At 16.5% G+C, this 13,869-nt stretch overlaps 1 protein-coding gene across 1 annotated transcript in view; it reads left to right on the top strand.

The window, feature by feature from the left end:
- The first annotated feature begins 3,657 nt into the window (after positions 1-3,657).
- The window catches only part of LOC128959289 (alpha-N-acetylglucosaminidase-like), a 19,060-nt gene continuing 8,848 nt past the window's right edge, over positions 3,658-13,869 (top strand). Inside the window, 11 exon segments of the mRNA XM_054305232.1 lie at positions 3,658-3,884; positions 4,793-4,968; positions 6,210-6,409; positions 6,652-6,799; positions 7,997-8,067; positions 9,286-9,513; positions 10,100-10,163; positions 10,532-10,602; positions 11,312-11,386; positions 11,927-12,011; positions 13,598-13,747. Coding sequence (XP_054161207.1) covers positions 3,797-3,884; positions 4,793-4,968; positions 6,210-6,409; positions 6,652-6,799; positions 7,997-8,067; positions 9,286-9,513; positions 10,100-10,163; positions 10,532-10,602; positions 11,312-11,386; positions 11,927-12,011; positions 13,598-13,747 — 1,356 coding nt within the window. The 5' untranslated portion in view covers positions 3,658-3,796.

Raw genomic sequence — 13,869 nt, 5'->3', positions numbered from 1 at the left:
GACAATTGATTAAATAATTGTTTCAATTTTTTTTATTGTTGATTATATACTTTATATATMTATATATATATATATATATATATATATATATATATATATATATATATATATATATATATATATTTAGAAAATTTATAACTTAATCAAACTAAAAAATTTCAATAGTTTTCTATGCATTTATATTGATAACAAATAAAAGTAAAATTTACTTTTAGATAAATTAATTTAGCGATAAAATAAAGTGTTTTTTTAATTTAATTTTTTTATAGCTTATATATATAGATAAGAACTTATTGAAAAAAATAATAAAAAAAAAATTAAATATATATTGTTGTTAAGTAAAATGTATTTAATTGAATCACAATAATTATAAGTAATAATTACAGTGTATTAAACATTAAGTAATACTTCAAATGTTAGACAACATATAATAATATTAAATTGCAGTTTCAATTTGATTTATTGGCTAAGTTTTAAATATATATATATATATATATAATTAAAAAAAAATTAATTATAAGTTTACCAAGTTTATTATTTTTTTTTTTTGCTTAAATTGTTATAAAAATTGAATTTTTTAGAAAATTTTAAATCTATTTAATTAAGATTTAAATTATATAAATACTTTTTTTAATATATAATATATATATTATATATCATATAATATTTAGGCAAACATTAATTATTTAAATATATAATTTATTTATATCCAATTTTTTTACTACTTTATCTAACTTAATAAAAAAAATTTATATATAATAGTATATTTATATAATATAGTTATATGATATATAAAAATATACATGTATTATATAAAAGATAATACAATATTATAAAAAAAAATTTTTTAAGTGTTTTGTTTTGTATGTTTAATAATAATACACAAAAAATACATACAAAATAATTAGATCACCTTGGGGGATTTGATAAATTTGATTAATGATAAATAAATTAACTAGTTCATTTAACATTACTAAATCAAATATATATATATATATATATTATCTAATTAGAAAATGCTGTAAAATTATTATATTATATCATATCATAGACACACATAATTATTTATCAGACAATTTAAAACATTAGTTATAATACCAATAATAATATTATAATTTTTGTAAACCTAATTTAATAATAATAATAATATTATTATTATACATGTAAATGTGATAATTTTTATAATAAATTTCATTGTTTTATAATAATTTAATTAATATAATTGTTTGAATGATTTTCATGTACTGTATATACAGTATTGTTATATATATATATATAATATATATACTAATTATTGTTGTTTAGGATAAGTTATTTTAATCGTATTTAAAAATAATAAAATAATTTAATATTTAAAAAAAACAGAAAAATAATATCCAATTATAATTATATTTCTCAGTAAAATTATTTTTTAAAAAAAATTTTAATTCTAGAAATTTGTTTAAACAACTTAATTAAAATGTTTTTTAAGTATAATTTATCGTATATTATATATAAAATGTTAATTAAATTAATATATTTTGTTTCTAAAAATGCATATTAAAAACATAACTATAAGTTAATTTAGTTTTTTTTCTGTTAAAAATAATCAATAATTGTATTCCCAATTGAAAATGTATTTTTTGATATACAATACTTTATATATTAATTACATTTAAATACAATTTTTTTTCAAACATAGTTTTATAAAATATTAAATGATATTTTTAAAATTAAAAATTATATTTAATATATTGCAATAATTTATTTTTAGTATATACTAAAAATATATTTTTAATTATATTTTACTTGATAAAATATAAATTTTAAAAAAATATATATATAATTTAATAATCAAATTCCCAATTTGGAAATATTTCTATAATGTTATTTAAAATTAATATTTATCTAAAAAAATTAAATTAAACACAGTTTTTATTATTATTTTTATTATTATTTTTTTGATAATTTAAATATATTTGCATATATATTATAGTTTAATTCTAATCTTATTTATATTTAATTAGATTATAATCAACAACAAAAAATAACAGTAATATATATATATTTAATTAAATTTTAGACAAAAATAAATAATTGTTAACTAAACTGGAATATTAATTAATAATCAAAAAAGATTATATAATCAAATATATTTTTTTTAAATAAAATAATAATAATTTAACACTAAATAAAACTAATTTTTAAAAAWATATATATATATAAATGTTTTAATTTTATTTATACAATTATTATTTATATATATATAATATCTATTATGTATTTATATTGATTTATATTTTTTTATCAATGTACAAGTAGTTAAAAAATTATCATTAATATATAATATTAAAGTTTATTAATTGTTGATAACTATTAATAATTAKTTAATTTTTTTATAAATATTTCAACTAAATAAATAATGAAAATATTTACTATTAATATTCAATAGTTTTTTGTAATATACAGTATATAATATCTATAATTATATTTAAAAAATATATTAATAAAATTATATTTTATTTAGCATTGTTGTAGTAAACTGTATATAAATGGTTTATAATATATATATTGATAATAATGGAAATCAATAATAATAATAATAATACAAAATGTGTGTAAACTTAAACAAAAATTTATATATATATATATATATACAGTATATATATATTGATAACAGTGTGTATGATTAGACGTCAACATCAATTAAACTCAATGATAATATACACAATTTATAGAGATATGGGAATATAGAAAGTTTCTATAGAAATTTACCCAAATGAGAAAGTTTCTAGAAATATTATCGGCAATTAATTTCTATAGAAATTTAACTATATTGTTATGCTATTGTTATATAACAATATTTTTAGTTATTTTAATAATAATAATACATATAGTGTTATACTAGATATATATAATATAATAAATATAATTATTTAATACTAATAAGTTGTATAAAAATTTGACTTGATCATTTTATTGTATAATTTTAAAATCATAGTTTAATAAAATTAAATTTATTAAAATATTATTAATAATTAAATAACTATTAATAATTAAAATACTATTAATAATTAAATAACTATTAATAATTAAAATACTATTAATAATTAAAATACTAATAATAAAAATAAAAATATTTAATTATTACTTATGTATTGTTACCAAAAAATATATAATAAATAATAAACCAATATATAATAATTTAATAAATATCTATTAAACAAAATTAACATGCTCATATTATAAATAGAAATTTCATTTAGAAATTTTCTAATAAGTTTCTCTACTATTTTTTTAATAATTTTCTCATTTTTGTTGTCAACACTAACAGAGTATATAATAGATAATAAACACTTTGATTTAGATAATAAATTTTTTACAAAAAAAATTTGTTTGTAATTTATATATATATAAATAGACAGTCAATATAAGTATATATATATATATATACTTTAATTATCAATAATAACTATCCCTATGAAATGTGAGTGTTTTTATTAATTACAGTATTAATGTTTGTTTTTATTATTAAAAAAAATATTATAACTTTAATTAATTAATTAATAATAGACATAATTTAAATAAAATTCAATAATTAATTGTTTAGTGATTTTTTTTTGTTTGTAGTTTATATTTCAAGTGTGTGTTTGCAATTGACATATCCTTATACTGGGAATAATTAAAACAAAACAAAACAAAAACAATTTTTTTTTTGTTTTTGCTGTTTATTTGTTTAATTAAAATAATTAAATTCCGCTAAAAAAATAAAAATAAATTGTACTTTAATTACAAAAATAAAAATAATCAAAAAAAAATGAAACTATTTTTTCAACAGCTAAGTCTAGGATTACTTTTATTACTATTATTATTATTATTACAATCAATTGATGCCCGAAGTAAAGGTATATATTATTTTAATTTTTTATTTATTAAAAAAAATATAATTATATATAAATTTTTTATTTGTTATTAATTATTAACTTAAAATATATTGATTTAATATTATTTTTATTAGTTATAATTATTTAACTTTTTTGTCATTTTATTTTTACTAAATAATTGGATATACAGTATATATATATAAGTTTATATTGTATTTTGTATTATTGGTATTAAATTATATTTTATTTTAACAAAAATAAATTTAAAAAAAATAAATTATAACAAACATTCAATATATATAGTATATTATTAATTATAAAAATAATTATTTAATAACTTTATATATATATATATATCATTTTTTTATAATCAATATTATGATACAGTTTAAAAAAWTATTATTATAAATACATGCATTGAAAAATGTTAACAACAATAAGTTAGTTATTATGATATATTAATCATTTATATTATTATTTTTTTTGTTATATAAAAATTGTTATACATTTTTTTATTAAAAAAAATAATAATCATTTTAGTTTATTATTAAATATTATTTGTTAAATATACATGTAAACCTATTTTATTGATTTTATGTTTCAAGTATTTTTGGTGTTGTTGTTGTTGTTTGGTTTGCATTAATCAATTCACACACTAAACCAACAAAAAAACTAATACTATTGTTGAACATATATATCATATATATATATATATATAGTCAGGTATAGTAATAGTCAATCAAAATGATAAATGACTTTCAATTGGCTTTTCAAGTGTTGCTGTTTTTTGTGTGTGTTATTGTAAACTATTATTAGTATTATTAGTATTACCTAAAAAATATAATAATAATAATAATAATATAACTATTATTTATTATTAATTTTTTTTTGTTGGTTGGTTGGCTTTAATCTCTTTAATTTTTTTTCAGCTGTAAATGATTTATGGCTAATCACCTCAACTACCGATCCCGTAATACAGGCCAACGCAACCAAACAGCTAATCGGACGGCTGTTACCCGAATCGGTGGCCGACAAGTTTCAAGTGGTCATCGATAAGAAACTGTTACTATTGGCCGACGAAAACGATTATAAGGATAAGTTTATTGTAATTTAATTAATTTAATTATTATTATTAAGTAATTAATTAACTACTGTATAAATTAAAATAGTTTTATTTGTTATTAAAATATGCAAAAAACAAATATGTTTTTTTTGGGCCATAAATTATATAATTATTATTTTTTACAAAAATATATATATTTTAATATCTGAATAATTTTAATAATATTTTTTAACTGCTTTTTAGTCAAAAAATATTTTTTTCTAATGATTTATAACCTGAAGTTAATAATTAGTATATATTTTTAATAATTAATTTAATACTAATAATAATAATAGACAATAATTTATAGTATAGTTTAATAATTGATTTTGTTGTTAAAAATAACTTTTTTTTTTATTAGTAAACAAAATAAGATTAATTTAGGATTTTATGTTTTATTACATTAAAACATTTTTTTTTGTAAAAATAAATATTAACTTTAAGTATAAAAATAACATAAAAASATTATTTGGATCCAAATTATATAGAAATTGTTGATTTATAATTCAAATTAAACATTTAAAAACTAAAATAAATGCTGTCTATTATTTTATTATTAATATCATATTTAATAATAATAATAATATTGTTTATTAGTTTATAATTGATCAGGATCAGTTAATAATATGTGAAATTTTTTTAGTGTAAGTATAAGCTGTAAACTTAACTATAATATAGTTATTTCATTTAAAAAATGATTGAACTTGGTAACTTGACTGATGTTTTAACTTATAATATATTAAATGTCTAGACTATACTTAAAACTATTTTTTAAATATGATCTCTCTCTCTCCACTCACTCACTCACTCACTCACTCACTCACTCACTCACTCACTCACTCACTCACTCACTCACTCACTCACTCACTCACTCACTCACTCACTCACTCACTCACTCACTCACTCACTCACTCACTCACTCACTTTGGGAGTCATATATAAATATTTGTCTCATTTATTATAACTTATAATTAATAACTATAATTATTARTATTATTATTAGTTTTATTATTAKTATTATTATTATTAGTATTATAATTATTATTATAATTATTATTAGTAGTAATTGTGAAACGTTTTAAAAAAAGATACTAAACTTAAGTTAAACTTATTTAAGTGATTCAACATTTAAAATAACTAACTGTTAATTCAATCCTTTTTTTTACAAAATAATTTTTAAAAAAATTTAATTAATAAAAATAATTAATTAATTAATTAATGATTTAAAAAATATTATTTTTTAGTTGGAAAGTACTCAACCAACTAATCTAACGACTATTATCAAAATAACGGCTACCAGTGGTGTCTCAGCTGCCAATGGTTTCCACTATTATCTAAAACATTATCTCAATTGTCATATCTCGTGGTCCGGGGATCAGTTGGATGTCGGCTCCGGACCGTTGCCTATCATTAGCAAACCGGTTACTATTATCATACAAGACAAGTATGTTTTATTTTTTTTATAATTTTTTTGGTTTATAATATTATACTTATATATATATATATACCGGTATTACTGTATATATATACAGTACAGTACTGTATTGTATATACAACTGAATGTCACTAACAATCTGTGTCCACAAATGTTTTTTTTTTGTTTTTYGTTTTTTTATTGAAACAATTTGGTTGACTTATCACACCATATACTGACTGTCTGTGACTGATACACACATGGACTGGTAGGTTAAGGTATTACCAGAATGTCTGTACGGTTAGCTATTCAATGGTCTGGTGGGACTTCAATCGATGGCAAAGAGAGATCGATTGGATGGCTATGAATGGCATTAACTTTCCGCTGGCATTCAATGGACAGGAGTTAATCTGGAGAAAGGTTAAGGATAACTATATTATATATATATATATATATATATATATATTGGTTGTCTATATTGTCAAACACACACACACACAGACAAACACACATATACATACACACACAAACACATATATATATACACATACATACATACACACACAGACAAACACATATATACAGACACACACATACACACACATACATATACACACAGACAAACACATATACACACACAYACACATACACATACATACATATACACACAGACAAACACATATATACAGACACACACATACACACACATACATATACACACAGACAAACACATACATATACACACACACATACACAAACATACACTCACACAAATCAAATTTAATATCACACATCACATAGTTTTGATGAGTTTTTATTATTATTATTATTATATATATATATATATATATATATATATATATATATATATATATATATATGTACAACATTATATAATTATATACAATCAATAGTATTGTATAGTATACAATGTATACTACAGTACTACCTGTATATTTAATTTATATCTAATAGTATAATAGACATAAAAAAATGACATTGTAAAGGGGATTAATTAAATTTAGCTTATATATACCTATATATATAGACTACTAGTATATTTGGTGTTTTAGTTATTTATTTATATATTTATTTATTTATCAAACAATCTATTTATCTATAAAAATAATTGACAACAATTGTTAGCATACAATCTTTATAAGATTAAACTAATATTTATTTAATGTTTTTTGACCGATATTTATTAGATCAATTATTTTTTTTGTATACAACAAAAAATATATATATACAATATATATATAATATATACAGTACCTTAATATTATTGATTATATTATTTTTGTTGTTGTTTTTTAATTCATGAAAAACAATACTATAATAATATATAAAATAAAAACAACAAAAAAATACAATACACTACACTACTGTATATTATATTATAATTTAATAATAATAATTACTATTATTATTATTATTATTATTAAATTTATTAGATCAAATTAAATATACTATTTAATATATATATATATATATATATATATATATAAAATAATATAAAATTGTGAAATTAATTTACTAAAAAATTAAATTAGCAATTTTATTATTTAATAATAAAAATAATTTTTGATAACAATTTTTAAAATACAAAATCAATAGGTTTTTCAAAAGTTTGGACTAACTGTTGCCGAAATTGATGAATATTTTACTGGTCCAGCATTTTTAGCATGGTAATTTTTTAGTTAATTTTTTTTATTTAATAATAATAATTAATTAATTGAAATTTGTTTTGTGTAATTGTCAATCAGTTTCAAGCAATTTCTATTTAGCAGTATTTAGTATTTTCAACAACAAATAGTCTAACAATAAATTAGACAATAATATACAATATATTATGATATATATATATATATATATATATATATATATTGATTAATTTTATATATAGTATTATAAATAGACAAAAATAGATAAAATTTTTAATAACAAAAAAAACCTCATTAACTCATTAGCACACAAAATACTATTGCTATTGTATATAAAAATTTAAACCCATTAATAGTATTATATATATATATATATATATATATATATTGTAAATATATTGGATTTTTAATTAAAGTCATTAACATAGCAATAGGTATTATCCATAGTATTATAAGTGTACTAAATTTGATTACTAAAATCTGGATTAAAAATTGAATAAATTTTTTTTAGTACTAATTATTATAATTAACAAAATAATAAAATAAAATAATAAAATAAAATAATTTTCTAACACTATTGATATATATATAATTGAAATTGTATTAAACAATTTAGTGTTTAATCAATAGTTGCTTGTTGCTAAAAAACTAAAAAATACTACTAAAATATAAAAAAAATTTAGTTAATTAACTCTAACATATTATTACAGTACTATAAATATTCAATTTAATTGACAAATTTTAGGTAATTATTTTTCCCTATTTTTATTAATAATTTTTTTTATTGATAAAAATAAATACATAAAAAATTTTGCATACAATATATAATTATATATAATATTGCGAAATAAACAAAAAATGTATAAAAATAATTATATCAAAATTAATTATATTAAAATTAATATTTTATTTTTTAAAAATATATATAAAAATTAATATTTATTTTTTAAAAAATATATATATATAAAAATTAATATTTATTTTTAAAAAAATATATATATAAAAATTAATATTTATTTTTAAAAAATATATATATAAAAATTAATATTTAGTTTTTTAAAAATATATATCTAAAAATTAATATTTATTTTTTAAAAATATATATAAAAATTATTATTTATTTTCTAATATATATATATATAAATTAATAATTATTTTCTAATGTAATAATATAATAAGTAAATATTGTTTTTGTTTTTTTAAATATTAAATCATATTATGTATTAAAAAATAATTTAATAGGAACCGTATGGGCAATGTCGAGGGCTGGTCGGGACCGTTGACCGACAATTGGCACAAACAGCAGGCTATACTACAGGCCCGGATACTTGAACGTATGCGATCGTTTGGTATGTTGCCAGTGTTGCCAGCTTTTGCCGGTCATGTACCCCGGAATCTGACACGTGTTATGCCCGATGCCCGGGTTAGCCGATTGTCTAAGTGGGGCAAATTTAATGATACCTATACCGGGTATGGTTGTTGTAGTAATAATTGTAGTAATAAAACAAATAGAAATTTCTATATATAAAAAAATAATTATAGAGAAATTTTCTAGAAAGTTTCTAATTGGCATAATATTCTCTAATGTCTATTGGGATCACAATTAGTTAACTTAAGTTATTTATTTTATTTTTTTTTGATTACAATTAATAGTTAAATATTATTATTATTAGTAGTATTTTTTAATAGTAATAATTAAAGTAAAAAATAATCCTATTTTTTAAATTTTAATTATATTAAACTAGAAATCAAATAATTAAATGATTAATAAAAATTTTACAAAAATTTAATATAATATATATAATGATCCCATTTGTATGTATATTATATATAGTATTATTTTTATTAATATACAATAATAAATATAATGTATAAAATTCAATAGTATTACAATAGCCTATTAATAGATACGGTCCTAATATTACTATACAATAATACAAATCAAAAGTTAACTATTATTTTTTTTAGAAATTTTCTCCGAAAAATTTTCTATTTTTACCTAACATTTCTATCATCAAATTTTTATCTAATAATCATATATAATATAATACAATAGCACCTATTTTCTGGAGCCCCAGGATCCGCATTTTGTTGAAATTGGATCAGCATTTATCAGTGAAGTATTATTACAATTATTATTATTATTATTATTATATTAATATCATTTATAATAGTTATTTAATAAGGGTATTATTAGATAATAATAATAATAAACTTCCTTATTATAATAATTATTATTATTCACCACACAAATAAAAAACAAAATAAAACAATTGATTGTTTTATATATATACACACAATAGGAAAAAAGCAGCTAAACATAGAAACAAAAAAAAATTAATTAATTAATTAATTACTTATTATATTATATTACTTTAGGAATTGACAGTACAAAACACATCAAAAAATAAAATCAATATTTTTAATCAAAAAAATTTTTTTATTAATAATATATATATATTTTTATAATTATTAAATTATTAATTAGTATTCATCAATGTATGGCACCGATCATTTTTATAATACCGATCTATTTAATGAGGTAACACCTAAAACAAAGTGAGTTTTTATTTTATTTGATTTTTTTGTAGATAATTTGATAAAAAAAATATTTGTATATTTTTAAATAACTAACAAAAAATATTATTTAGAATATTAACAATAAAAAAAACAACAAATCAATACAATTATTGATATTATAATATATTATACAAACAGAATATTCTGTAAAACAATATAAATTCAATTTTGTTAATTGATTTATAATTAGCATTATCTGTCTCTACATAATAATAATAACAATAAAAAAAACTATATACAGGTCTATATACTATAAACTATTCATATATTTAGAGACTAACTAATTGAAAAAAACAAAATTATTACATATTTTTGTTGTTGCAATATTGTTATGCAATAAAATGCAATGTAATTTAATAGGTAAAAATTATATATCAATATATCAGTATATAAATTATTTCCACTAAAATATTTTACCCCACAAATATAATGATTAAATTGTTAAAATTAAAACAAAAATAAGAAAGTAGAAAAATCTTATTGATTTTTTTGTTTTATAAATATATTATTTTCATATTATATTGCATRTARTTTATGGATWTTTAGAGAGAGAGAGAGAGAGAGAGAGAGAGAGAGAGAGAGAGAGAGAGAGAGAGAGAGAGAGAGAGAGAATAAAAAAAATTAATTATATCGTATTTTCTCTAAAATTTAAATATCAATTTCAGTTTTATATATATTTTATTTATAGAGACACCAAATATTTGGCCGATTGTGGTAACGCTGTCTATCAGAGTCTAGCAAAAGCTGATAACCAATCTGTTTGGTAAGTGATTGATAAAAAAAACAATTGACAAAAAAAATAGTATTTATTTTTGAAATATTATTTGTTATAAATAATAACAATACAAAAAAAAATATTAAGTAATTAAAATATAATAAAATATTTTTTTWATAAATATATTATTTAAGTTTTCAACACTATTAACTAATATAGCACTTGTAAAGTGCATATATATATATATTAGTATATAATTTGTAATTAATTATTATTTTTATTATTATTATATAATCTAATCTATTATTATTTATAATATATTATCATATATATATATACAGTACATATAAATTTTTAATAATATATTTTTTGAAACACATAAATATATTAAAACAAAACAAATATAATCACAAATTAAATATTTATAATAATAATAATAATAATAATATCAAATTACATTACAATGATAATTTCATATATTATTCCCCTGTAATTTATTATTAATAAAATTTTTATATTATTAATTTATTAATATAAATATATATTTATAGATAATTGTTTTTATTTTATTTATTTCAAATCTACCAGGGTAATGCAGGGCTGGCTGTTTGTCAATGATCCAGGTTATTGGCATAAAGATCAAGCTAAAGCATTGATAACATCAGTGCCCAAGGTAATTTTATTTTTGAATATATAATTAATTAATTAATTTTAATAATTAAAAAATAATATATATATTGTAAATAATTATAGTACTATAATAATAATAATAATAATAATAATAATAATAATAATAATAATAATAATAATAATAATAATAATAATAATAATAATAATAATAATAATAATAATAATAATAATAATAATAATAATAATAATAATAATAATAATAATAATAATAATAATAATAATAATAATAATAATAATAATAATAATAATAATAATAATAATAATAATAATAATCTATTTATTATACTATAAAACTATTTATTTTGTGATACTATACTGTATATCATATATATGTTATGTTAATAATATTATATTAATATAATTGCTACTTGAATTTTAAATAAACAAATATATATTTATATATTATAATATATTATATATATATTTCCAAATAAATAATTGAGTTTTTTGAAAAACAAAAATAAAATAAAAATAAATATACTTTACTATAATTTTAATAAATTTACAAAATTCCAACTAAAATAAATTAATTTGATTTTTTCGTAGAAATATTATTATATATATATATTTATTTATTCAGTCAAAATAGATATATCATTATTTTTTAAGTAGTAATTATAATAATAATAATAATATAACTTATATAACATACAGTRTATATATATATACTTCAAAATAAATTGTTTTTCAAAGTATTACAAAAATTTATTGATATATTAATAATRTATATCAAAAAAAATGTTAAAATATTAACTAGAATTTTATAGTCAAATGATTTTTCTGATTTTATAAATCAATTTTAAAAAYATATAATAAACAAACAATCAAAATGCTAAGTATTTATTTGTAATTTTATATAAATTTTTTTGGTAAACATTATTAKTATTATCAAAAATTATTAAGCAATGTACAAAAAAAAAYAAATAAAACAACAAAAATATTTACATACTGTATATATATATATATATATATAATAAAAATTTAAAGTAGGATTGCCACATATTATTGAATAGGATTATCAATTTGCAATTTAAATCCCATTATAAATATATAAATTTTTATTGTTAAACAAATATAATTATATCCGTCTTTAAAATAATAATAATAATAATAATCTAATATTATTGATAATAAAATTATTATTTTTAATTTTATTTAGTAGTTTAAGTTAAAGTACTTAAATTTATAATAAATCAAAATATGTTTGTTTATTGAATTATAAAGTATTATTATTAATAATATTTATAAATAATTTTGTTTTAGTAAAAGTTAAAAGCAATAATATTTTGTTGAAAAAAATTATAATAATTTTTTAATCACATGTTATTTATAGTATCGTTTTAATTGCTAAATCAATAATAATAAAATACAATATTTTTAAAAAATATTAGGAAAAAAATAATAGTATTTAAAAAAATATTTAAACAATTTTTTATTTAGTAAATTATTAGTATGTTTACAAATGTGTAATATATTTTTTTATACATATTATATAATTAATTAATATAATACTATAGATAATAAATATATATATGTTTTTTTGTTATTTGCAAAACATTTTTATTTTAGGGCAAACTTCTAATACTGGATCTGATGTCGGAATTGGAGCCCCGTTTCAATCAATTGGACGGCTATTATGGACAGCCGTTTATCTGGTGTATGTTACATAACTTTGGCGGTACTATTGGCATGTATGGAGCATTCAATCACATTAATTCCGTATGTCATCCCAGCTATTTATATTATATATATATATATATATATATATATATATTTAACACACATATATTATACATACATACACACTCAAACATACATACATACATATAGACTCACACTCA

Source organism: Oppia nitens, unplaced genomic scaffold (genome assembly GCF_028296485.1).
Source record: "Oppia nitens isolate AA-2021 unplaced genomic scaffold, nextdenovo-longstitch-racon4-pilon3 scaffold44_pilon_pilon_pilon, whole genome shotgun sequence".
Lineage (NCBI taxonomy): Eukaryota > Metazoa > Arthropoda > Arachnida > Sarcoptiformes > Oppiidae > Oppia > Oppia nitens.
Note: the sequence above shows the minus strand (reverse complement) of the source record. Positions and strands in the feature narration are given on the sequence as shown.